Genomic DNA, 25607 nt, shown 5'->3' on the forward strand with positions numbered 1-25607 from the left:
TGCCACAACTACTGAGCCTGCACTCTGGAGCCTGCGAGTCACAACTACTGAGCCCATGTGCCACAACTACTGAAGCCCATGCACCTAGAGCCCATGCTCCACAACAAGAGAAGCCACTGCAATGAGAAGCCCACGCACTGCAATGAGGAGCAGCCCCCTCTCGCTGCAACTGGAGAAAGCCCGTGCACAGCAACGAAGACCCAATGCAGCCAAAAATAAAATAAATTTATAAAAAAAAATGAAGTAAAGTGAACAGAGCCTAAGACACCTGTGGGACACCACCCAGTAGACCAACAAATGCATTGTGAGGAGTCCCAGAAGGGGAAGAGAAAGGGAAAGGGGCAGAAAGAATATCTGAAGAAATAATGGCTGAAAATTTCCCAAAAGCGATGAAAGACATGAATCTTCAAGAAGCTTGTAAACTCAAAAAGATGCCCACTGAGACAAAGTATAATCAAACTATTGAAAGTCAAAGAAAGAATCTTGAAAGCAGCAACAGAGATGCAATTTGTCACATACTTGTAATCCTCAGTCAGATTATCAGCTAATTTCTCATCAGAAACTTTGGAGTCCAGAAGGCAGTGGCCTGATATATTCAAAGTACTAAAAGAAAACAGCTGTCAACCAAGAATTCTATATCTGGCAAAACCATCCTTCAAAAATGCAGGGGAAATTAAGACATTCCCAGATAAACAAAAGTTGAGGGAGTTTATGACCACAAGATCTGCCCTGCAAAGAAATGCTGAAGGGAGTCCTGCAAGTGAAATAAAAGGACACTAGACAGTAACATCAAGAAATAAAGACCTCAGTAAAGGTAAGTACAAGGGCAATTATAAAAGCTAGTAGTATTGTAATTTTGGTTTTAAATCCACTTTTGAAATTTTCTACATGATTTAAAAGGCAAATTCATTAAAAAAATTATTCTTTCAAGACCACATGGAACATTAACCAAAATAGACCACATTCTGGACTACAGCACAAACGATAGTCTCTGACAACAACAGAATTAAATTAAATCCAAAGAGAAATATCTCTGGAAAATCCCCAAATGTTTGGAAACCAAATATAAATAGCCAATGGATCAAAGAGGAAACTCAAATGGAAATTAAAACATATTTTGAACTGAATTAAAAATGAAACATACCATATCAAAATTTGTAGGATGCTACTAATGTGGTATTTAAGTGGAAATTTAGACTTAAATTGAATTGTTTCTAAACACCTATATTAGAAAAGAAGAGCTCAAATCAATGACTTCAATTTCCTCCTTTAGAATAATGACAGAAAAGAAACATAAAAAGAAGAGTAAATTAAATCCAAATTTTAATTTAATTTAATTAAGTCAAATAAACACAAAGGAAGAAGAGAAAGGAAATTAAATCTGAGCTGAAATCAATCAACAGAGAAAAACAAGGCCTAGTTCTTTGAGAAGATGATAAATTGATAACCTTTAGCTGGACTGAACAGGAAAAAAAATAAAGAAGGTACAAATTACTAATCTCTGGAATAAATTAAATAACATCATTACTGATTCTACAGATATTCAAAAGGAAATAAGAAAATATTATTGACAACATTATGCCAATAAATTTGACATCTTCCATGCAAAGGCAAATTCCCTGAAAGACACAAACTACGGAAACTCATTCAAGTAGAAATAACCTGAGAAGTCTTATATTTATTAAAGAAATTGAATTTGTGCTTAAAAACTTTCCCATAAAGAAAACTTCAAGCTCATATAGTTTCACAAGTGAATTCTTTCAAAAACTTAAAGAAGAAATAATACAAATTGTAAAACAACCCTTGCAGGAAATATTTGAAATACCTGAATCATTACTCCATACCAAAACCCAATGAAAGAAAACTACTAGCCATTATCTATTATGAACACGGATGAGAGAATTCTAAACAAAATTTTATCAATTCAAACTTAACAATATATAAAAAGGGTAATATCCCTTGACCAAATGAAATTTATCCTAGGAATACCAGGGTGGTTTAATAATCAAAAATCAATTCACCATATTAACAGACTAGAAAAGAATAAAAAAGATCTCAATAGATACACAAAAAGCATTTGACAAAATTTAATATCAATTGTGGATTAAAACTCAGCAGACTAAGAATAGATGGGGATTTCTGTCAACCTAATAAAAAAAAACTATGAAAAACCTATACCTATGAAAAACCTACAACCAATATCATATTTAATGATGAAAAACCAAAGGCTTTTCCCCAAAGGGGAGAACATGACAGAATAACCATTCTTCCTTATTAATTCAACACTGAACTGGAGTTTTAGCAAGTGTGATAAGAAAAGGAAAAGAAGTAAAAGATATCCAAATAGAAAAGAATGAAGGTAAACTATTTTTACTCATAGATGACATGGCCATCTATGTAGAAAACATGATGGAATCTATAAAAGATCTTGTAGAATCAATACATGTGTTTGGTATGGTGTCAGAATACAAGATCAGTATACAAAAATTAATTGTATTTTTATGTACTATGTGTAAAAATCAGAAATAAAAACTACCATTTACAAAGGCATTAAAATTATTAAATACTTAAGGGATAACTCTGACAATAGATGTGCAATACCTGTGATTAAAAATTTAAAAGTATTGCTGAGAGAAATTTGAAAATCTAAATAAATGGAGCGATATACCATATTCATATATCAGAAGACTTGATGCTACCCAAACCGTCATACAGATTCAATACAATCCCAAACAAAATCCCAGCAGGCTTTGCTGTAGACATCGACAAAGTGATTTAAAATTCATATGGAAACATAAAGGGCTTAGAATAGCCTAAACAACTTCAAATGTAAAAAAAAGAAAGACTAACATTACTTAAGTTCAAGACTTATTATCAAGCTACAGGTAATCAAGACAGTGACGTAAAGATGAGTAGATCAATGGTACAGAATAGTCTATATATAAACCCAACCACATGCACATGGACTCTTGATTTTTAACAGGTGCAAAAGAAAGGACAGTCATTTCAAAAAATGATTCTGAACTATTTGACATCAAAGACAAAACAAACTAAAACTTCTAGAAGAGAACAAAAAAAAAAAACTCTGTGAATTTGGGCTTGGCAAATATTTCTTAACTACCACACCAGAAGCGTGATTCAAAGAAGAACGACTATGAAGTGCACTTCATCAAAACTAAAAACTCAGCTCTTGCAAAGACACTAGTAAGAGAACGATAGTCCATAGACTGGGGAAATATTTGGAAAATATATATCTGATAAATGATTTGTATCCTGATTTTCTAAACAACTCTCAGAACACAATTGTTAAGAAAACAAAGAAGATTTTTAAAAATGGGTAAAGTATTTTAACAGACACTTCATCAAAAAGATATATGAGCATAAAATCAGCTCATGAAAAAATTCTCAGCCTCACTAGTCATTAGGGAAATGCATTAAATTAAAACCGCAATGAATTGCCTCTACACAACAATTCGAATGCCTGAAATTTAAGAAGATTGACTATACTAAGAGAGGATGAAAAAGAAATGAACCCTTACACTGCAACATGGCTAAATCTCAAAACAACTAGGCATGGGGAAAGAAATCAGACCTGCCTCCCGCCCCAACCCAGGCTAATAATAATATCAACAATAACAATAATAATAATAGTAACATTAAAAAGTATATACTATATGATTCCATTTATATAAAATCCTAGAAAATGTAATCTAATCGAGTTAGAGATAGCCATCAGTGGTTACCTGGAGATGGGATGGGAGGAGGCTGAGGGCAGGAGAGATTAAAAGGGGATGAGAAGGGACTTCCCTGGTGGTACAGTGGTTAAGACACCACCTTCCCATTCAGGGGGTGTGGGTTCAATCCCTGGTCGGGGAACTAAGGTCCCACATGCCGTGGGGTGCGGCCAAAATTATTTTTTAATAAATAAATAATCTTTAAAGTTAACACATATAAAAAAATGGGGGGGTGATGAGGAAACTCTTGGGATGGATGGGTGTGTTCTTTACCTTGATCGTGGTGATGGTTTCACAGGTATGTTTATGTCAAAACTGACCAAATTGTATCCTTTAAATATATGCAGTTTATTTCATATCAATTATACCTCATGAAGCCTGTTAAGAAAAACAATTATACTACTTCCACCAAAAATGAGTAACTAGCAAGTTTATGAAAACCTTTGTCAAATTTTCTCAGAAAAAAAGCTTCTTTAGAAGAAACTCTGAAGAGAAAAATCAATGCCTCTTGGTTCCCATTTCCAGAGCTAATCTCTTATCCTTGAGTCAGAGTTGCTTAGAACTAAAATGAAGATAACAACAGCTGAAGTTATTGCATAAGTAACATTCTGAACTTCAGAAAGCCAAGCGGTTACGAGGTAACATCATTCAGTATATTTATCCTCAAAATACTTTGCAAGTCAGCCAAATTGGCTTATCTACAGTGTAAAAAATTAATGAGGTGTTACTGCATTGAATTAAAATCCAGACCATGAATAAGAATCTTAGCTCTAATAAACAAGATGATCACACTTTCCAATAAACATTTGATAGCAAAATAATTGTTTTGTTCCAAAATGCCCTTTCTCAAAAGATCACTTTAATTTTTCATCAGCTGTTATCTTAACTTGAAGGAATAGTCCTTCTTCCCACAAGAAATTCTACCATCTTTAATTCGCTATTAATTTTTAAGGTTGAAAGCACCTAAATGTACCATCCAGAGATAATTTGTCATATGCTCATTAATACTAATCATTTGGAGAAAATTTAGAAAAACTACAACCGCCAACTATGCCTAATCTCTATTCCTCTTCATATTTTGATAGACTAAATGTAAAATGAGTCATTTTTTTACTTGGCAAGGTTCACTGGACCCCACTTTATCCTTGAGAGCAGGGACAGCACTTGGGCAGAAGGTCCTGACCTATGGTGACCTGTGCAGGTGAGCTGCTCTGCAGAAATGAAGGCTCCAGAATGAGCCTGACCTGTCAGGTCAGCCAGGGCACCCAGGTCCCACAGAGGACAGGGCGGATCCTCCCTGAAAACCAGACACAGACCCTTCCTGTCTGGGTAGACGCCCTCAACAGCAAAGGTGAGACACAGGTAGTCAAGGCTGGAATTCTGGAAGACCAGGTTGGGAGGTTTCAGGTTCTGGTTGGACAGACGTCCAGTGCCAAGGGTCGTCTGCCTGGTGAGAGGCAGTAGCTGCTTTGTACACAATGCCAGGTGTCACCCTGGGATCCTGGGTCAACTCCACACCCACTTATGGCCCCAGGTGACCACGAGGTTGTGGGGAATCGCCCAAACGGACTCAGGGGTTCAAGTATTTACTTTCTACCGATTTTCCATTTATCTGTGGAAAGTCAATTCATGTCTCTTGGCTCCTATTTTTTGCCTTTTAGATGAGCACAAATGAACTGGGTCTAACACCTGTCACTTAATCATAAGAATCTTTCCAAAAGGAAACCAAAAGTTTGGTTACTGTTACGTCACCTACCAACTGGATAAATTAAACAACCACTGATTACCTGGGGTGCCATCGGTAACAAAAAGAGAAAGTGTTAACCAGTGGGTCCATTTACATTCTTCATCATTAAGATGACCTGCTTGACATTAATTATCCCCACACTGGACCGCTTTCAGATGAGGTTCTTGCCAACTGGCCTCCATTAAGAACCGTTTCGCCTTTCTGTGCTGTCTGTGTTACCAAAGCTCAGGTGGCTCTAATGAGAGGCAACACCGTGGCCATCCTGGGTGAGGCTGCAAACACGCTTAAACAACCTGGATTAGACAGCCACTTACAAAGCCAACTGCAGCCAACGTCACCCAAGGGCTGACTGCCTTGTGTCACTTTCTAGAGGACCCACTGGCTTCTCCAAACTAGAAGCCAGAGACATACAGCATCAGGGCTGTTATGACTCCTGACATATTATTGACATTTTTATGACTAGTATAAAAATAGGGTAAATATAATAAATACTACTGTACTTGTCATGTTTGTTTTTTCACATTTCCCTCATTTGTCACAGAATAGTTAAACAGTGATGCTGGAGTCTGAGGCTTTGCTTTTTCTCTCTTACATTGTTTTAACACTGGAATAAACATAGGGTTTTCCTTCACTAAGCATAATGCATTTTCTTACCGTGATTTATTGAAATAGGACATGGAAAGGGCAACATAGGACAAATCGTTGTGTATTTATTTAATAGAAAATGCTGCCTCCATAGGGAATGACCCGAGAATCTCCCCTATTCCTTCCCACAATTCTCGTTCATTTTCAAATTGCACAACTTAAGGTGAAAAAAGCAGCAAAACAACAAAATGAATTTGAGCAAAGAAATCCAACCCGTGACTCCTGTGACTGTTGTAGAGCAAGTTCAGAGTTGTAATGAAAGCCAGTAAGAGGTGGTAAGACACGACTTAGAGTTATTCAGTCACACACCCATTTCAGTGCCCACCGCGCACAAACATTCACGACTCGGGGTGAGAAGTAAATGTACTGGCTACGTCATTCTCTATGTCATGATAAGAAAACAGTAGACGTTTGACTCTCCTGTCAAGCCCTCCACCCTGGCCCACATCAGAACTTTCACCTGTATTGTCCAGATAATTAAGGTGAGAAAACAAAGACCCTGTGCCTTTGGTCCAGGACTGTTTTTAGATGAGCTCACCTCAGAATTGCTTGTGGTGTCATCTTCACAAGGGAACAGTCAACAGTGAGCTGACAAACTGTTAAAACTGGCTTTTCGTGAAGTCATCGATGAGTAGACATTTGTTTACAGCATTCAGTGCATTTCTGCTCACGTTCAGGGACACTGCAGAGCAAGTCAGGTCCACCTGCCTTTGTCCCGTCCTCCACCCAGAGCACCTCCCGCACTTTCGGTGCAGAAAACCCACAGGACACAAGCTGGCTGGGACTTGTGGCTTCATCAGTCTGGCCAACCTCACAAGGAGGAACACAGGTGAGGACTCTGAACACCAGCCCAACACCTTGATCCTTGCCTCCTTGCCTTCAAAATATAAGGTGTTTCCTGTCTACAGAAATTCCCCAGGAAACACAAAACCTTTGGAAGGGGCCACCGTTGGGACTAGCTAAGCCAAGTTTTGTTTAGTCTGCCATTTTTCTTAGGGAGACCTGCCAGAGTAAGTTGGGATTGGGCTCTATTCCATTAAACAAACTGTGTTGAGTGGTATGTTATCTGTCTTATATAAGTTATGTGGATTCGTTTTAAAGCTTTATATTGCTGGATCAACTTCACAAGAAGGGGCACTACATTTTTTTTATGGTTATAACCATATAAAACCATACGCTCCAGCATTTCAGAATCCTACTCTCACTCCACCTTACCTTCCCATAGGTACGCTCATAACTGTCAAAAAAGAGCCCTGAATTTTGTTTTGGAAAATATGGTCACGCCAGGTCTGTGCACAAACGGGAGGGAATCACTAACTCTCCTCCCCAGGCAGCCCTCCTCCCTGCCCCTCCTCCACGTCCTCCCAGGTCTCCAGTTCACTCCGTCCATTGCTGGTCCCTGCCCACCTTCTCCACGTGCTTCCCTGGCTAGAATGATGGAGAAACTCCCCCCAGGTGCGGGTGCAGTTGGAAGGAAGCATATGATCTCTTGGGGCCCTTGGGCTGAAAGAAGACATCACTCTAGAAAAACACGAGCCCACAGAGGTGTGCCCCACGCAGGTGCGGGATTTGAGGTCACAACACCTGCGTACAGACCAGTGGAGTAGCATCGTGTGGGCCCAGGACCAGGGAAACCTCCAGACCCTCCCGCAGGGCAGAGCACTAACCAGCCCCGTGGAGGCTCCTTTACAACTGAGGACCGTGGGTTTGCTTCTTGGTCATCATGAGTTTTACCTAAATTTACAAGTAACCTGGGTGCTCATTACAACGTCACTCAAGAGGGCAAAAATGAGTAATCCTAATCTCCCTGGTCAGAAATCAGGGACTGACTACACTATAAGATAGCTACACAATCAAACACAATCAAACACTTTGCAGGCTATGAAAATCACACTCTAGAAGAACATTTCATAACATGGGAAGACACAGAACTTGCATAAAGCAAGTTATAAAACAGCATGTGCATCACGATTCAAAGTTTGTTTTTAAAAAACATATATATGCGTAGGAAAAATGCTGGAAGAATACAGACCAAAAACGAACAGTATTTTGGGGAGTTAGGATTGTATTTTTTTCAAGTGTTTTTCCTGATTCTTTATTATATTTTTCCAAATAATCACCAACAAGCATGTATTATACTAACGATAAATCAATTCAATATTTCTAAAAGTAAAGATAGTTCTCACCAAAAAAGCCTATTTGAAAGCTTACAAGAAGGTAAAAACAACCTGGATTGTTTTGAGGAGAGCCACATCCGAACCTGGACACATGAGCTGGAGGCTCTGTGGCTATGAAATTTGGGACAGAAGCCTACGCAAGATGACTTTTTTTTTCTGCTTGTTTCCAGTTTGTTTTCTTCCAACTCAGAATTCATTGGTGGAAAGCAATGCATTGAAAATATGCCTTAAGAAAAAGCTATTGTTTAAAATATGTAAATTTTCAAGCTTTCAAGGGCTAAAAGGCAATGTCCTATTGTCACCAAGTAAATGGGGGGAAGACTCTACAATAAGGCAGTGTATATACGTATAGATGATATATATATATACATGCACATACACGTATATACGTATATATATAAATGTGTGTATATTGCATTGTTTAGCTCAAACTATCTGTACTCTGATAAGCAACCCAACTTCTAATGACTCTATGAGATTATAGCAATGAAGCTTTTAAACTTTTTCAAGGTAATTATCTTCAAAATGTTTATAATAACTTACAGTCATAGTTTTGAGACAATCTAAATGCAAATAAATACGGTAAGCTGTTACACTATTAGGACTGCTATTATCCACATCATATGTTGGCAAGCCTGGTTCACCACCTGTTTGGACAGGACTTGTGAGCTAATAATGGTTTTTACATTTTTAAGTGGTTGGGAAAAATCAAAAGAAAAATAATATTTCATGAAATGTGAAAACAGTTTGAAATCCAAAGTTCGGTGTCCACGAAGTTTTGCTGGAACCCAGCCACACACATTCTTTAAAATCTCATCCAGAGCTGCTTTTGCAATAAAACAGCTTCTTGGAAGAATTACGGCAGGGACCGTAGGCCTGCAAAGTCAAAAATATTTACAGTACTAACTGATCCTGTACAGAAAAAGTGTTTTCAAAGTGGTTCTGAATATCCTTTGTATTTCCTATCATCAGTCTCTAGATAGCAGAAAAGAGTCTTAAATTGGGGGGTATGGGGAGACTAAGGCCCCACAGAAGATATTTACGTTTCCAATTAAACCACCCCTAAAAGCCAGCCCTTCCAAAAGTACAAAACTTTTTTCTACATGTGTTCAATAAACCAAAAATTAAATGTCTAGAAGAAACTGAAATATTCATTTAATCTAGAACTAATGTCTGTACTGAAATTTCGCATTTATTCACTCTTGCCTAAAATAAATATTGTGTAAATCTGTACCACAAAAAGAGCTTCGCAGTTTCCCCCCAGCTTTATTGAGGTAAAACGGACATGTGAAATTGTAATATATTTAAAGTGGACAGCACGATGATTTGATATAAGTATACATTGTGAAATGTAGTACCTCAGTCAAGTTAAGTAACAATCAATCACCTCACATAGTTACTCTTTTTCTTTTCCTTTCTTTTTTTTTTTTTTCTTGGTAAGAATGCTTAAGATCTACTCTCCTAGCAAATTTCAATACAATGTTATTACAATACAGTGTGATTAACCTGCTGTTCACAGATCCTCAGAATTTACTAATCTTATACCTGAAAGTCTGTACCTTTTACCCACCCCTCCCTATTTCCCTCACCCCCCAGCCCCTGGCAACCACCACTCCACTCTCTGTTTCTATAAGTTTGACTTTTGTTTAGATTCCACATATAGGGTGAGATCATACAGTATCTGTCTTTCTCTGTCTGACTTATTTCACTCAGCATAATGCCCTCCAGGTCCACCCACATTGTTGCAAATAGCAGGACTTCCTTCTTTTCTATGGCCGAGTAATATTCCTTATATGTTTATACCAAGCTTTCTTTATCCATCAGTCCATCACTAAGCACCTAGGTTATTGTCTTGTCTCCTCCGTGTTCTGTGTCTATGCAACATTCTTCTCTTTTTAGACGGAATTATGCTTGTTACACCTCCAGGTTAAGCAAACTGGATTTAGAATTAGGTAGACTCTGTGTGTGTGTGTGTGTGTGTTTGTGTGTGTGTGTGTGTTGGGTATATCTTTTTTATCTGACTATAAGTGGTTTTAGGACTTGACTCACTTTTTTTTTTAGCATTGTACAGAGATAGCCACAAACTAGCTTGTAAGTACTGTGAGTAAGGAGAGTGGGTCACACACACAAACATGCACACACTCCCTGCTTCTTCACATTTACTGTCACATGAAAACCATCTTAGGATCTCCTGGAAGAAGGATGAAATCTCTATTGTCCGCGTGATAACATTATTCATGTTCCTTTAAAATGCAGGTATCTCACTTCAACAAGGAGACGAAAAGCATCTGCACCACCTTGCTGGGCGCATGGAGAGAATCCTCACACTGTTCTCACCAAACCCACAATTCTCTCCTGCCACTTCCGTTCCCCTTTCTTTTTTTCTGGAACTTTCCATTCTGGACTTTTCCACAGAAAAATCAAAGTTAAAATAGGACAATGGATAACCCCATGCCAACCACCTAGTTTAGATCATTTTATTTATTTTTCTCTCCTTCTCTTTCTATCTCCCTCTGTGGGTCTGCGGGTCTCTCCCACAATGGTTGCTAAACCAGTAGGAAGTCGCAGACATCCCTAAAGAATTCACCATGTATGTCCTAAATTAACAACATTTTCTTGGATATCCACATAAAATCACACACCTAAGAATTAATAGGAATTCTATACTGTCAGCTAATAACCAGTGACTATCGAAATTTCCCCTTTTAACCTCAGAATGCCTCATAGAGATTTGTCCTTGAACAAGGGTGTAATCCAGGGTCAGGCTTCCCATCTGTCTGCGAGGTTTCCTCACTTCTTTAAACTAGAACAGTCCCTGCCCAACTCCCTCCACATACATTTCTTTTTCAGGATACTGATTTTTGAAGAGACCAGATCGTTTCCCTTACAGGTTGTACATTCTGGACTTTGATGATCGCTTTCCTGTGGAGTCATTTATTTATTTATTTATTAATGTTTTTATTGGAGTATAATTGCTTTACAATGGTGTGTTAGTTTCTGCTGTTTAACAAAGTGAATCAGCTATACATATGCATATATCCCCATATCTCTTCCCTCTTGCGTCTCCCTCCCACCCTCCCTATCCCACCCCCCTAGGTGGTCACAAAGCACCAAGCTGATCTCCTTGTGCTATGTGACTGCTTCCCACTAGCTATTTTACATTTGGTAGTGTATGTATGTCCATATATACACTACCACTCTCTCACTTTGTCCCAGCTTACCCTTCCCCCTCCCCACGTCCTCAAGTCTATTCTCTAGTAGGTCTGCATCTTTATTCCGGTCTTGCCCCTAGGTTCTTTATGACCTTTTTTTTTTTTTTTTTTTTTTAGATTCCATATATATGTGTTAGCATACAGTATTTGTTTCTCTTTCTGACTTACTTCACTCTGTATGACAGACTCTAGGTCCATCCACCTCACTACAAATAACTCAATTTTGTTTCTTTTTATGGCTGAGTAATATTCCATTGTATATATGTGCCACATCTTCTTTATCCATTCATCCGACGATGGGCACTTAGGTTGTTTCCATCTCCGGGCTATTGTAAATAGAGCTGCAATGAACATTGTGGTACATGACTCTTTCTGAATCATGGTTTTCTCAGGATATGTGCCCAGTAGTGGGATTCCTGGGTCATATGGTAGTTCTATTTTTAGTTTTTTAAGGAACCTCCATACTGTTCTCCATAGTGGCTGTATCAATTTACATTCCCACCAACAGTGTATGAGGGTTCCCTTTTCTCCCTGTGGAGTCATTTAAATCATATTTCTATCCTTTATATTTCCTGTAAAGCGAAAGTTAGGTCTAAAGGTTTAACAATATGATGCCATATTCCCCACAATGCATCAAGCCTACAAGTCTGAAACGTCAAGGGATCCCACCTTGGTAGTGTTAGTTTGGATCAATTGGTTAAGGTGTTGACCACCATTGCAAAGGTCTTTTCCCTTTGTAATTAGCAAATAATAATCAGTGAGGTTATACTCCGTCGTTGTTGCAAACAGCCTTCGTCCCAGCAACCTCTTTAAGTCGTGGTTTCAGTTTGTGAATAGATCTAAGTATTTCATTAAAAATTGATTGATAAATGGTAATTTTCTAATTCTAGTATTCCTTTCCCTTTCATTAGCTGGTGTCATCCTGTCAAGAAGAGTTTTCCCTCATTAACTGAGAATGGCCTGGAGTTCCTTCTAAAAAGTTGAAGTAAATGCTGGGTTCTTTACCTTTAATTCCCATTTCATAGTAAGAATTTGGGATAGTAATCACTGACAACTGAAGCAAATTAGATATTTCTCTCTGTCTCCCTGTCTCTCTCTCATATGACACACACACATCATGGACTCATGCATTTTTACTTTCACATTTTTATAATCATTTGTTTTTGATTAACGATGCTGACAAATGATGCTCAGTTTGTCCTCTGTTTGCCCTTGAGAGCTCCTGACAGCTGATGCTCTGACATGTCCTTATTATCCTTTGCTGTAAAATGTTCTTCCTGGGTCTCTTTCCATGGCTGAGACCATGTGTCTGTCCTTTGCTACAATGAGCAGCTTCCCCTGCCTGCCGTGTCCCAGCAGCACCTCCATCTGAAGCGACACCTCCTCACTCTAGACAGTGTCAGCCAATACATTCAAGGCAGAGCCAGCTTCCCCATCCCTGCCAAACCCTGGCTTGACACATCAATGGCCATCCAGGAGAGCCCCAGCAGATGCACAGTGCCCGGCGGGGTCATAAGGGGGCCCTCCCGAGGGCTCGCGGATTATCTTACTGAACTGTGAAATGTCTAGCAGTTGATTCCTCTTACCTGGCATAGTAGTCGTTGGGAGGGACTGCTTCTTGGAAGAACTGGAACTGGTACAAATACAGTCCAATCAAGTGTCCCGCAGTGAAGATAGCCAGCAGGACACAGAGACAGCTGAACAGCAAGGGGTCGAAGGTTCGGCACCAGGACCACCAGGTGCACAGACCCAAAAACACAAAGAAGTACACGGACGAGGTCAGAGAGGGCAGCATCATTCCTGAGGAGGGAGAAACGCTAGAGTGAGACACCGCGTAGACGCAGAAACCGTGCGCCTCGCAGGAAACGTCACTATTGGAGATGACGTGAACTTCCTTCCTATGCTTTTAGTACAATTCATCACACTTTATTGAAAAATCAGAATTAATGCTATTCTTAACATGAAAAAAAGTCACATGTAAAGTGAAATTTGTAAATATGGGGAAATACCAGAAGATGAAGAAACCCTACCTGTGGCGTTTGGGCCCCGCAAACATCCACTTTTCATACCAGTAGAATTTAGCTTATTTACTTGCCTGTGTCCATCTATCTACTCTCCCCCAATTCTTCAGGAATACTGTATGTGCACTCTAACTTTCCCCAATACATTTTTTAAAATAATGATTTGCTTTTGTTTGTTTGTTAACTAGGATTCATAATACTACATTCTGTGGCAGCTAAAGTCTCACTAAACCTTTGCCCTGCCTGATGAAATCTGATTTGCACTACCACTAAAAGGGGAAATGTAAAACGAGGTAATTCCTTTACAGGTATTTAAAAACTTTGGGGGGAGCAATGGCTTCCCATCAAAATCCTGAGTTACATTTCTTGAGAAATACTATTCACTTTTCCAGTTTTTAACTTTCCTATGGAAAAACAGTTAAATTGTTTCATCTCGTGAAATTTCACCAAAGCAGGATGGAATAAAGTTCACAGTACCTCTGGGGCAACAGGGAAGGGGGCGAAGATGGAGATAACGTTTTTATGGAACAAGCAGCCCACAGCCAACAGCGAGAGGAAGTGAGCGTCTGTGCTGGAAGATTACAATCTAACTCTGGAAGAAAAATAGTCTATCCTGGAGAGTTACATTAAGATTGCTAGTGACTCAATGTAAACAGAAAAGCTTTCAGAGAGCACATGTGCAGCTCTGGACGGGACCACGAAAACTGTCCCTTGTCCCAGATCACCATTCACAGGCTCTGAGGGAGGACAGCAGTTGTCCGGATCGTCACATAGAAAACGATGTCACCTAACAGCTATGGAAGAAGACTGCTTTACAGAGGTTAACAGCAACCATCGAAAAACATAAAACCTAGATCTGAACAGGAAAAGCTACATGTGCGTGTTTGGTTTGTACATGTGGCCAGTTTTACAAAAGCTACAGCTATGATTTTGGTGCCACGGAACAGAACTGCTTCCTTCTTTGTTTTCTCTTCAACCCTTCCTCTCATTACTCGCCAGCTCCCTCCTTGTGCTCCACCAGGAGTTGGAGACCCTCACCTGATGAACCCAGTAAAATCGTCACAACCACCTTCCCCGCGGTGGTTATCATGTTGCCAATGAACTCCTTAAGCTTGGAAGCCACAGAGGCCAGCCTGCGGAACAGTTTTAATTTCGTGCTTTCTTCCAAATCGCCTTCAACACCATCTCTTTCCTCTAAATCCTCTTCATAGATCAGTGCCTCTTCTGGGGCTATTTTTCCTCCTCCAGCCTAAATAAATGAAAAACAGAAAACACTGCAGTCCAGAACTCTGCCTATCCACCCAACAGATTATATGGTTTGCAATATACGGGCTAGTCAATGAGGTGAATTTCACAGATCAGGAAAAATTGCAGACAACCACTCAACCACGTTAAGCACCCCCAGGTCTCCAGTTGTCCCTGTGTAAAGCCCAAGGAACTTTGATCTTTCCTGAAAAAGTAAACAGGAAGCATCGCTAATCATAGGGTCCCTAACGGCATTTCATCTTACCTACATGAGCTCATTTTTTACAGGCAGAAGAAGAAACCGTCCATTCATAAAGTTAGCTGCTTATGGTTCCTCAAATTTACCGAGCTTGCCACCAAGGTGATGGGAAGTTTGATGAATGTGTCCATGGCTTAAACGGAAAGGATGGGCCAAATCAGCGCTTAGGAAATCCCTTTTCTTTCTGGAGTTTATTTTTGTTCACTATTTTAGGATTTCCTGCCCGTGGGAGGATGAGTGGTCCCAGCTACTTGGCTAAATAAACAGTCGCTTCCTATCTTATCCTTTTAGAGAATCGTGCACCAGTCCAATCCCAGGCCATTCAGGACCTCAGGACCATCACTAGAGATTCAGGAAGGAAACACATGTACAGCACATACACATACTTCCATGGATTATTTTATTTTATTTTTTAAACATCTTTATTGGAGTATAATTGCTTTACAATGGTGTGTTAGTTTCTGCTTTATAACAAAGTGAATCAGTCATACATATACACATGTCCCTATATCTCCTCCCTCCTGCGTCTCCCTCCCTCCCACCCTCCCTATCCCACCCCTCTAGGTGGTCACGAAGCACCGAGCTGATCTCCTGTGCTATGCGGCTGCTGCCCACTAGCTATCTATTCTACGTTTGGTAGTGTATATATGTCCATGCCACTCTCTCACTTTCTCCCAGCTTACCCTTCACCCTCCCCATGGATTATTTTAAACTGGGTATCCTGTGGGGTCTTTTTGTTTGTTTTTAAAGAACACGTAAGAATGTTTTGGCTAATTACAATCTTATCTTGGAAGGATTAGATTTTTTTTAAAGGAATTATAAATATAAACCATCACCTTAAGACAAAAGGAGCTGGTTTTAGACGCATGAAACTTTGCTTGCGTTCACCCCAGGCTGACAGGCTTCACCCTGAAAAGACCGCAGCTGTCTGCAGAGCCAGAAGGATCCTTAAGCCCAGATCAGACATGGAGCCAAGGCTTAGGGAGTAGAGCCTGGCTGCACCATTTTCCCATTTTAAAGGTTCTTTCTTTTTAAAATTTTTTATTGAATGAAAGATTCTTTAAATTCTATAGTGCTTTACAACTTTCAAAAGTTTCACACACATGGTTTCATATAATTCCATAGCAAGCCTTTTCCCCCGACCCTTATATTGCACCTCCCCGCTTCCCTCTCCCCACTGGTAACCACTAGTTTGTTCTCTATATGTGTGTGTCTGCTTCTTTTCGATTTATTCACTAGTTTGTCATATTTTTTAGATTCCACATATAGATGATAACACACAGTACTTATCTTTCTCTGTCTAACTTATTTCACCTAGCATAATGCCCTTCAAGTCCATCCATGGTGCTGCAAACGGCATTATTTCATTCTTTTTGATGGCTGAGTAGTATTCCATTGCATATATATACACCACATCTTCTTTATCCATTCATCTGTCAATGGGCATTTAGGTTGCTTCCATACCTTGGCTATTGTAAATAATGCTGCTATGAACATTGGGGTGCATGTATCTTTTCGAATTAGTGTTTTTGGTTTTTTCAGGTATATATATATATATATATATACATATACTTTCTCGATACACTTAATTCAGATATTACATAATATTCACTGCTGATGTCTGAAGCTCCATCTGTGCACCAGCTCACTGCAGGAAGCCAGGCACAGGAGACGGGTACACAGCTCAGTACGTGCTGTTTGCCCAGGTGGGTATAGACCACTCGGGACTTACATTGGCTGTTGATGAAGCCAAGGCTATAGGATGCACCCCCTCCCCTACATACACACACACACAACACACATACGTACACACATCACACACACACACACATACACAATCCACACACACAACACACACATACACAGAGACACACAGAGACACAACACACACATACATATACAAAGACACACAGAGATACACACAGAGACACACACGCAACACACATATGTACACACACAATACACATACACAGAGACATACACACACAACACACAATACATATACAGAGACACACATATACCTACACACAACACAGACACACACATACACACACAGGGATTTAATCCCAGGCAATTCAAGTTCACATACCCAAAATGGGTTTTGCATTCTACTGTATTCCATCACAGCACATTTGTACTTTTTCTGGAAGGAGAAAGAATGTTTCAGGCTTATGCATTAAGATTTTTCTATCTGTTCAGAGCTCAGTATGTACCAGTGTCTCTAGTAAGAGACAGAGCCCCACACATGTAAACAAGTAAAACAATTAACAGCTAAATATCTCACAGCAATAGATGCTATTCTGAGAATTAAAACAGGGTGATGTGATTGCGAGTGTCAGGGCAGCTATTCTAGATTCTGAGGTCTGGGAGAGCCTCTCTGAGGAGGTGACATTTCAGCTGAGATCTGAATGTCACAGAGTCACCAGCCATGTGAAAATTCTAGGCCAGAGCCCTCCAGGCAGTGGGAAGGACTGGCTGAGCCTCCATGGTGTGTCCCCAGACCCACTCCCTCCTCCCCCTTCTCCTCGTTGTCAGCAGATACCCCTATGTCCTGCCTCACAGAGACAAGAGGGCTGAGCCCCAGCCAGTGCACCAGCCCACCCCCTGCAGCCCACCTGTGGGCAGGTGCTCATGGCCCCCTCCTGGGACGGTGGATGAGCTGCAGGTGCTGGGGCACCTGGGAGAAGGACAGCCCACCACCCTCCCCTGCCCCGCATCACCCACGTTTGGGAGCTTCAAAGCGAAAGTCTCCAAGAGTTGGCTGGACGCACGGCGGCACGTCCCCGACACTTGAACCCGCTCTAACAGGACTTTGATAACCAACTACTCCACCCAATGAGGGGAACAACAAGATCTGTTTCGCAGGGTGACTCCAGTGGCTGCAGGGGGAGGGCACGGGGATCCCACAGCCAGGAGGCTTTTCTGATGGAGGAGGGGGCAGGGAATGGAGCTGAAGAGCGTTCGTGTCTTGGCGGAATGTCTTGGAGGTCGAGTCAGCAGAACTGATTGGTAAATTTCATGTGGAGGGAGGAGGGGTGGAGGAGAATCAGAGGTAGCTCCTGTGCTGTTGTTGTCTTTGCTGATGAGATCAGGACAGCCAGGAGTGGAGCAGGGGGGGGAATCCAGTTCTGAGATGAAGGTGTCACGGGGGCAGCTAGTGTAGGATTCTGGAGTGTGGAGAGGTCTACCTGAGGTTCACTGCCAAAGTCAGGGGTCTGATGAGGTGACCTGGAGAGAACACAGAGGTGCTCACCTGTCGGAGCTGCCACACCTGGGACCAGTCTGTCTCTCCAACCTTATCCTCATCTCTTGGCCCAGAAACATCACATGCAGGGAACCACATGGAGAACCCGGAATCCACAGGTTCTTTGCCTTGGGATGTGCTGTCCCCACCCCGTGGGAGCCCTTGCCCAGTGTCCAAGGCCCCGGCTCCCAGGCCAGCCTTCCTTCAGCTTCTCCATCTCCCAAAGCTGAGTTGCTGTGGGGACCAAGCTGAGTTGCTGTGGCACTCACGGAGCTGTGGCACTCACGGAGCCTTCCACGTGGGGCATCTGTTGCTTAGTACCTCCCGCACAACAGGTGGGTGACACACTAAAAATCCCTCCTTGAGGAAGGAAGTTTGTCCAAAACCTTCAGTTCCCATACTTGAACAAGGAGACAGAGAGAGAGAACACAGGTAGAGGTGCCTGGTCCCAGCCAGAAACACACTCCTAACTTTCGTAATAAATGACTGACTGCTCAGTTATGGAACTGCTGCGGATGTAGATTAAATCAAATAGAAATCTCTGGTCAAGAACCTTCGTGAGCTCAGACAAATGCATTTCTCTGACCTCTCTCGGGTGGGACTGGGGCCCCTGTGATTTTTATAAACATACCAGCGTACTTGAGGTTTTCCAGCATTTTTGTACCGGAATCCCTGGGGCTTTCAGTTAAAAAACACTTTTTAAACCTGCCAAGCTGAGAGGGAGCCGAAAGTGAGCCCCTACCGTCCAGGCCGGTGCCAGAACTGCCATTAGCCACATCAGGCTGGCTTGGTAACAGGCTGGCTTTGTCCCCAGAACAATCCACATGTGCAGTGTAAACCCCGACGGCCTGGAAGCGCCTCAGCTCACCTACCATATCTACCAACGAACAGCCTTAGTTGCTGGAGTTGTAATCTGTCCCTGTGTCGGAACCCAACTTGCTTCTGGCCTTGGAGCTAAGAAGGAGCAGCTGTAAATAAAGATGTATCCCCCTGGTTCCTGAGCTCTCGTAGTAATGAAAGACAAAGAGGCCCTTTATAAAGTTTAAAAAGCCAAATAAAATATTACACATCAGTGTGGCCCAGGTCAACGTCTACAACTTATCTGAAGCATTGTAAGTGCTTTAATGCGTCTTCTTTAAATGCCCCTGACTTCGAAACACACCACATGTACTAAGGTAGCATCTCATTTCACATGAGGGTGCTCCCAGTGCTACAGAGTCAACTGTGTGAGAGGCCATGGTTCCCCGAGCCTGGACAGGGCCTCCTAGTCTCACCCCACCACTGCGTCCCACCCTGCAGCCCTGCCCCAGCAGTCACAGCATTAGCTGTTATTCCCACTCAATTCTGGACCAGGAAGACACCATCGATTACTTTCAGTAGAACCCAAACCTCATGTTTTCTTATCCCCAAGCACTAAACAATTCAGTCTGGGTTGGACTAAATCCCAAGAATCACCTGGGAATCTTTAAGAAGACAGATTACCAAGCTCCACCTCAAACTTCCTACATCAGAAATTCTGGGAGTGGATCCCAGGAATCCGTCTGATTAAAGAGCTGCACAAGGTGAGTTGGAAGCAACCAGCCTGGAATCCATGCCCTTGCTGACACCTGCAACCTTGGACCAACTCATCCGACCTGAAAATACTGTGTTTGAGTCGTATGCTAGGCAGACTCCCTTAATTGGAAAATATATTGAAATAATTTAGCTGTGGAATCTCTTTCTGATTTCAGCCAACCTTTAGATGTTAGACCAGAAATTCTCACGCCATGGAAGCCATTTTCCTCTTCCTCTTGGGTAAAACCAAGCTATTAAAGACATTTCGATGGGAGGGTATCAGAGTCACAGATAATGAGCCACGAGATCCTGGAGGCAAAGGGAACATTTTTCTAAGATGTCAGAGTTGTTTAGTTAACAATTTATCTCACAGAGTGGGTTCATCTCAACAGAAGAGCCCAGGGAAGGAACAGGCCATGATGTGAGTCATCGCAGAAGAGGAGCAAGTCTCACCCACAGCATCCTCGTGGACACAAGCAGCCAGATAGAGCCCGGGAGCCGTGCTGGCGTGGGGTCACGTGCGTTATGTAAGCCTAACGTGACCGCGTTGCACAGACAAAGCCAAAAGTTTATTCTGTTTCTGCGCTTGTTTTAGGAAGATTATTTTTCCAAACGTATAAGAGCAGTTAAATCGTTCCCTGTTCCATGTGGAAAAGTGAGTATAGAGGTGTATGCTTTCAACCACCTCCTACAGAGCAGTAAAGTTTAATAAGGGACAAGCAAAGACACACTGAATTAGCAGGCGGTGACCCGCTGGGTGAGCCAGGACTGCAGGCCTGGGGAGCTTTAATAAAATCAGGTCTGGTACCACTGTATGTTTGCCTGCTTCCCAGAGATTCTGACCGAATGGGTCTGGGATGGGCCCTGCACCTGGACCTTTACACATTCCCAGGTCAAAGGCAGCTCAAGGTGGTGGCGAAGGAGGAGCCTGAACTCACCTCCTCCCGTGGACACGACAAATATGCAGCTACACATGGATCAACTTCCCCTGAAAAGAACCTGAGAACTAGCTGAACACCTGGTCCCCAACAGAGGAGAGAAAGGGCCACACCCAGCCAGGCAGGGGAGGCATGTGGTCTCACTCACCCTAAAGCCAGTGAAATGACAGCAGTGTGACACGTACTGAGACTGTATGTAAAGGAGAGTCGTTCATAAATCCAAAGGCATCAGCTGGAGGGGTGGGGGATGGTGGAAACACTCCCCAGAGACAGAGGTGCCATTGCGCTCCCCACCTAACCTGCCGGAGCAGGCAGATGAGCTCGGACACAGGGTTGAGCAATTGTAGCACTACCCTGCCGACCTGCTGAAGCCGGAGAGCTCCAGTGGCTGAGGTGGCTGGGCACGAGTGGTCTTGGCATCCTCCCGCTCCTGCCCTTAAGCTGACACACGCACACAGACAGGGCACTCTCCTCTGCATTGCTGAAGCTGTGGGCACACAGTCAAGTCATTTTCCCGCTGCCTTCCCAAAGCAAAGGACCAAGCCTGGCCCCCACACTCTCCAGCTAAAGCCAGCAGGAGCATACAGTCCAGATAGAGACACAACTTGATTGCCTGGCCCTGGTGGCCAATGGGGCTGGAGACCCTGAGCTCCACGGCACTAGAGCAATCGGAAAGAGAGCTCTTGTCAGGCCACCCCCCCCAGGGCACTGCACATATAGCAGGCAAACACAACCCCTGGCTTCCTTTGAAAAAGGCCCATTCACGGAACCTGGAGCCTCAGGTTTCTTTCGCGCCTAGAGGCTAAGGAAGGGTTCCCAGGGAATTAAGCAGAACATCCTCCTACCCCCTTGGCCTCACTACAGCTCAATGAGACTTCCTAGGAAGGAGCTTGTGCACTCCTCAAGAGTCCCGATTTTTGCAACTGTCGCCCAGAGGACACATCCAGATCTCCACATCTGGAGAACAGCAGGGATTACAATTGTGGCCCCGCAGGACTGTATATATCTGCATACTTTAGAAGCTGTTGCCTGAGAGACTGGCTTCCAATCAGACTAAGTGCTAAATGAGAGTCCTCCCCTCAGAACACTGACAGGTCCTGACACACCCTCAACAACAGGGCCATATCAAGAATTACAAAGATTCGAGAGACCACCGAGAGCTAAGGCAGGGTTGAAAAAGAAGGACCATTCCTACGCAAGGCCACACCTTCAAGACTGAGAGGCAGCAGTTTTGCCTACTACATAGAAACAGTCAGCAAAATGAGGAAATATGTTCCAAAAAAAAAAAGCAAGAGAAAACCTCAGAAAAAGACCTTAATGATATGGAGATAAGTAAGCTACCTGATAAAGAACTGAAAGCAATGGTCATAAAGATGCTCTCTGACCTCAGGAGAAGAATGGATGAATACAGTGAGAACTTCAACAAAGAGCTGAATATATAAAAAAAAGAACCAATCTGTGCTGAAGAATACAATAACTGAAATGAAAAATACATGAGAAGGAATCAAAAGCAGATTCGATGACAGAGAAGAACAGATTGGCAATCTGGAAGACAGGGTAGTGGAAATCATCCAATCAGAAGAACAAAAAGAAAAAAAAATTTTAATGAGGATAGTTTAAGGGACATCTGGGACAACATCAAGTGTACTAACATTTACATTATAGGGGTCCCAGAAGGAGAGGAGAGAGAAAAAGGGGCAGAGAACTTATCTGAAGAAATAATGGCTGAAAACTTCCCAAACCTGGGAAAGGAAACAAACAGGTCTAGAAAGTGCACAGTCCCAAACAAGATGAACCCAACAAGATCCACACTAAGACACATTATAATCAAAATGTCAAAATTAAAGATAAAGAGAGAATTTTAAAAGCAGCAAGAGAAAAACAACTGGTTACATATAAAGGAACCCCCATAAGACTACTGGTGAATATTTCAGCAGAAACTTTGCAGACCAGAAGGGAGCAGCACGATACATTCAAAGTGCTGCTAATAAAAACCACAACCAAGATTACTCTACCCAGCAAGGTTATCACTCAGAAGTGAAGGAGACATAAAGGGTTTCTCAGACAAGCAAAAACGAAAGGAGTTCATCACTAAACCAACCTTACAAGGTATGTTAAGGGGTGATTTTCAACCTGAAAAGTAAAGGCCTTAACGAGAAATAAGAAAACATGTGAAAGAGAAAAGTCTCTCTGGTAAAGGCAAACATATAGTAAAGTTAGTGGATGAAACACTTCTAAAGCTATTACGAAGGTTAAAAGGCAAAAGTAGTAAAATCAGCTGTAACTACAATGAGTATTTAAGGAATACACAAAAGAAAAAGATGTAAAATATAACATAAAAAGCATAAAATGTGGAGAGGGGAGTAAAAATGTAGTGCTGTCAGAATGTATTCAAACCTAAGTGACTATCCACTTAAAATAGGTTGTTTTATACAGATTGTTATATGTGAGACTCATGGAAACCAAAACCCAAAACCTTTAAATAGATAGACAAAAAATAAAGGGAAAGGAATCCAAACATAACACTAAAGAAAATCATAAAACCACAAGGGAAGAGAACAAGAGAAGAAAGGAACAGAGAAGGTTTACCAAAGGGAAAAAAAAATATGAGAAAACAACGAACAAAATGGCAGAACATACCTATCAATAATTACTTTACATTACTTTAAATGTCTAAATTCTCCAATCAAAAGATACAGGGTGGCTGAATGGATAAAAAAATAAAAGACTCACTTCAGATCTAAAGACATGCATTGCGGAAAGTGAAGGGATAGAAAAAGATATTTCATGCAAATGGAAATTTTTTAAAAAGCTGGAGTAGCAATATTTAGATAAAATACACTTTAAAACAGAGACTGTAAAAAAGACGAAGAAGGGCATTACATAATGATAAAGGGATCAATACAACAAGAGGATATAACATTTGTAAACATGCACCCAACAAAGGATCATGTAAATTTATAAAGCAAATATTAACTGACATAAAGGAAGAAATTAACAGTAATACAGTAATAGTAGGGGACTTTAATACCCCATTTGCCTCAATGGATAGATCATCCAGACAGAAAATCAATGACACATTATGCCAGATGGAAAACAGATATCCAAAACTGCAGAAAACGTATTCTTTTCAAGTGCACATGGAACTTTCCCCAGGATAGATCACATGCTAGATCAAAAAGCAAGTCTCAATAGATTTAAGAAGACTGAAATCATATCAAGCATCTTTTCCAACCACAAAGGTAAGAAACTGGAAGTCAATTATGAGAAGAAAACTGGAAAAAACACAAACGTATGGAGACTAAACAACATATTACTAAGCAATCACTGGGTCAATGAAGAAATGAAGAGGAGATTAAAAAAAATACCTGAGACAAATGAAAATGGAAACAATTTTCCAAAATCTGTGGGACACAAGAAAAGCCGTTCTAAAAGGGAAGTCCATAGTGATACTGGACTACCCTGGTAAACAAGAAAAATCTCAATTAAACAAACTAACATCACACCTGAAGAAACTAAAAAGAGAAGAACAAACAAAACCCAAAGTTAGTAGAATGAAGAAAATAATAAAGATCAGAATGGAAATAAACGAAATAGAAACTAAAAAACAATAGAAACGATCAGTGAAACCAAGAGCTGGTTCTTTGACAAGATAAAGACAAGTGCTAAATCTTTAGCCAGTCTCACCAAGAAAAAAAGAGAGTGGGCCTAAATAAATAAAATCATAAATGAAAGAGGAGATGTTACCACAGAAATACAAAGGATCATAAGGGACTACTATGAACAATTATATGCCAACAGATTGGACAACTTAGAAGAAATGGATAAATTCTTAGAAACACATAACCTTCCAAAACTGAATCATGAAGAAACAGACAATATAAAAAGACCAAATAATAGTAACAAAACTGAATTAGTAATTAAAAATCTTCCAACAAACAAAAGTCCAGGACCAAAGAGCTTCACAGAGGAAATCTATCAGACATTTGAAGAAGAGTTAATACTTATGTTTCTCAAACTATTCCAAAACACTGATGAGGAGTGAATGCTTCCAAACTCATTTTACAAGGCCAGCATTACCCTGATACCAAAACCAGACAAAGAGGCCACAAGAAAAAATTAGAGGCCAATATCTCCAATGAACATAGATGCAAAAATATTCAATAAAATATTAGCAAACCAAATCCACCAATACAGTAAAAGGATTACACACCATGATCAAGTAAGTTTTATTCCAGAAATGCAAGGATGGTTCAACAACCACAGCTCAATCAACAAAGAATAAAAATCATATGATCATCTCAATAGATACAGAAAAAGCACTCAACACAACTCAACGTCTGTTTACAGTGAAAACTCTCAACAAAGTGGGTATAGAGGGGACATACCTCAACATAACAAAAGCCACATATGACAAACCCACAGTTAGCATCATACTCAACAGTGAAAAGCTGAAAGCTTTTCCTCTAAGATCAGGAACAGGATAAGGATGCCCACTCTCATCACTTTTTTTACACACAGTGTTGAAAGTCCTAGCCACAGCAATTAGGCAAGGAAAAAAAAAAGACATCCAAATTAAAAAGAAGTAAAACTGGCACTATTTGCCCATGGCATGATACTATATATAGAAAACCCTAAAGACTCCACCAAAAAACTATCAGTACTAATAAATTAAGCAAAGTTTCAGTATACAAAATTAATATACAGAAATTGGTTGCATTTCTATACACTAATAACAAACTATCAGAAAGAGAAATTAAGAAAGCAATCCCATTTACAACTGCATCAAAAAGAATAAAATACCTAGGAATAAATTTAACCAAGGAGGTTA

General features: G+C 41.0%; 1 protein-coding gene across 4 annotated transcripts in view; it reads right to left on the reverse strand.

The window, feature by feature from the left end:
• PIEZO2 (piezo type mechanosensitive ion channel component 2) overlaps nt 1–25607 on the reverse strand; it is a gene marked incomplete at its 5' end in the record, with an annotated part of 335237 nt that overhangs the window by 119759 nt on the left and 189871 nt on the right. For all 4 annotated transcript variants that reach the window (XM_082853234.1, XM_082853232.1, XM_082853233.1 and 1 more), the window contains 2 exons: nt 13102–13315; nt 14575–14785. In XM_082853234.1, the coding sequence (XP_082709360.1) occupies nt 13102–13315; nt 14575–14785 (425 nt within the window). The remainder of the gene's footprint in view (nt 1–13101; nt 13316–14574; nt 14786–25607) is intronic.

Source organism: Leucopleurus acutus, assembly GCF_964270905.1.
Source record: "Leucopleurus acutus genome assembly, chromosome: 13".
Taxonomy (NCBI): domain Eukaryota; kingdom Metazoa; phylum Chordata; class Mammalia; order Artiodactyla; family Delphinidae; genus Leucopleurus; species Leucopleurus acutus.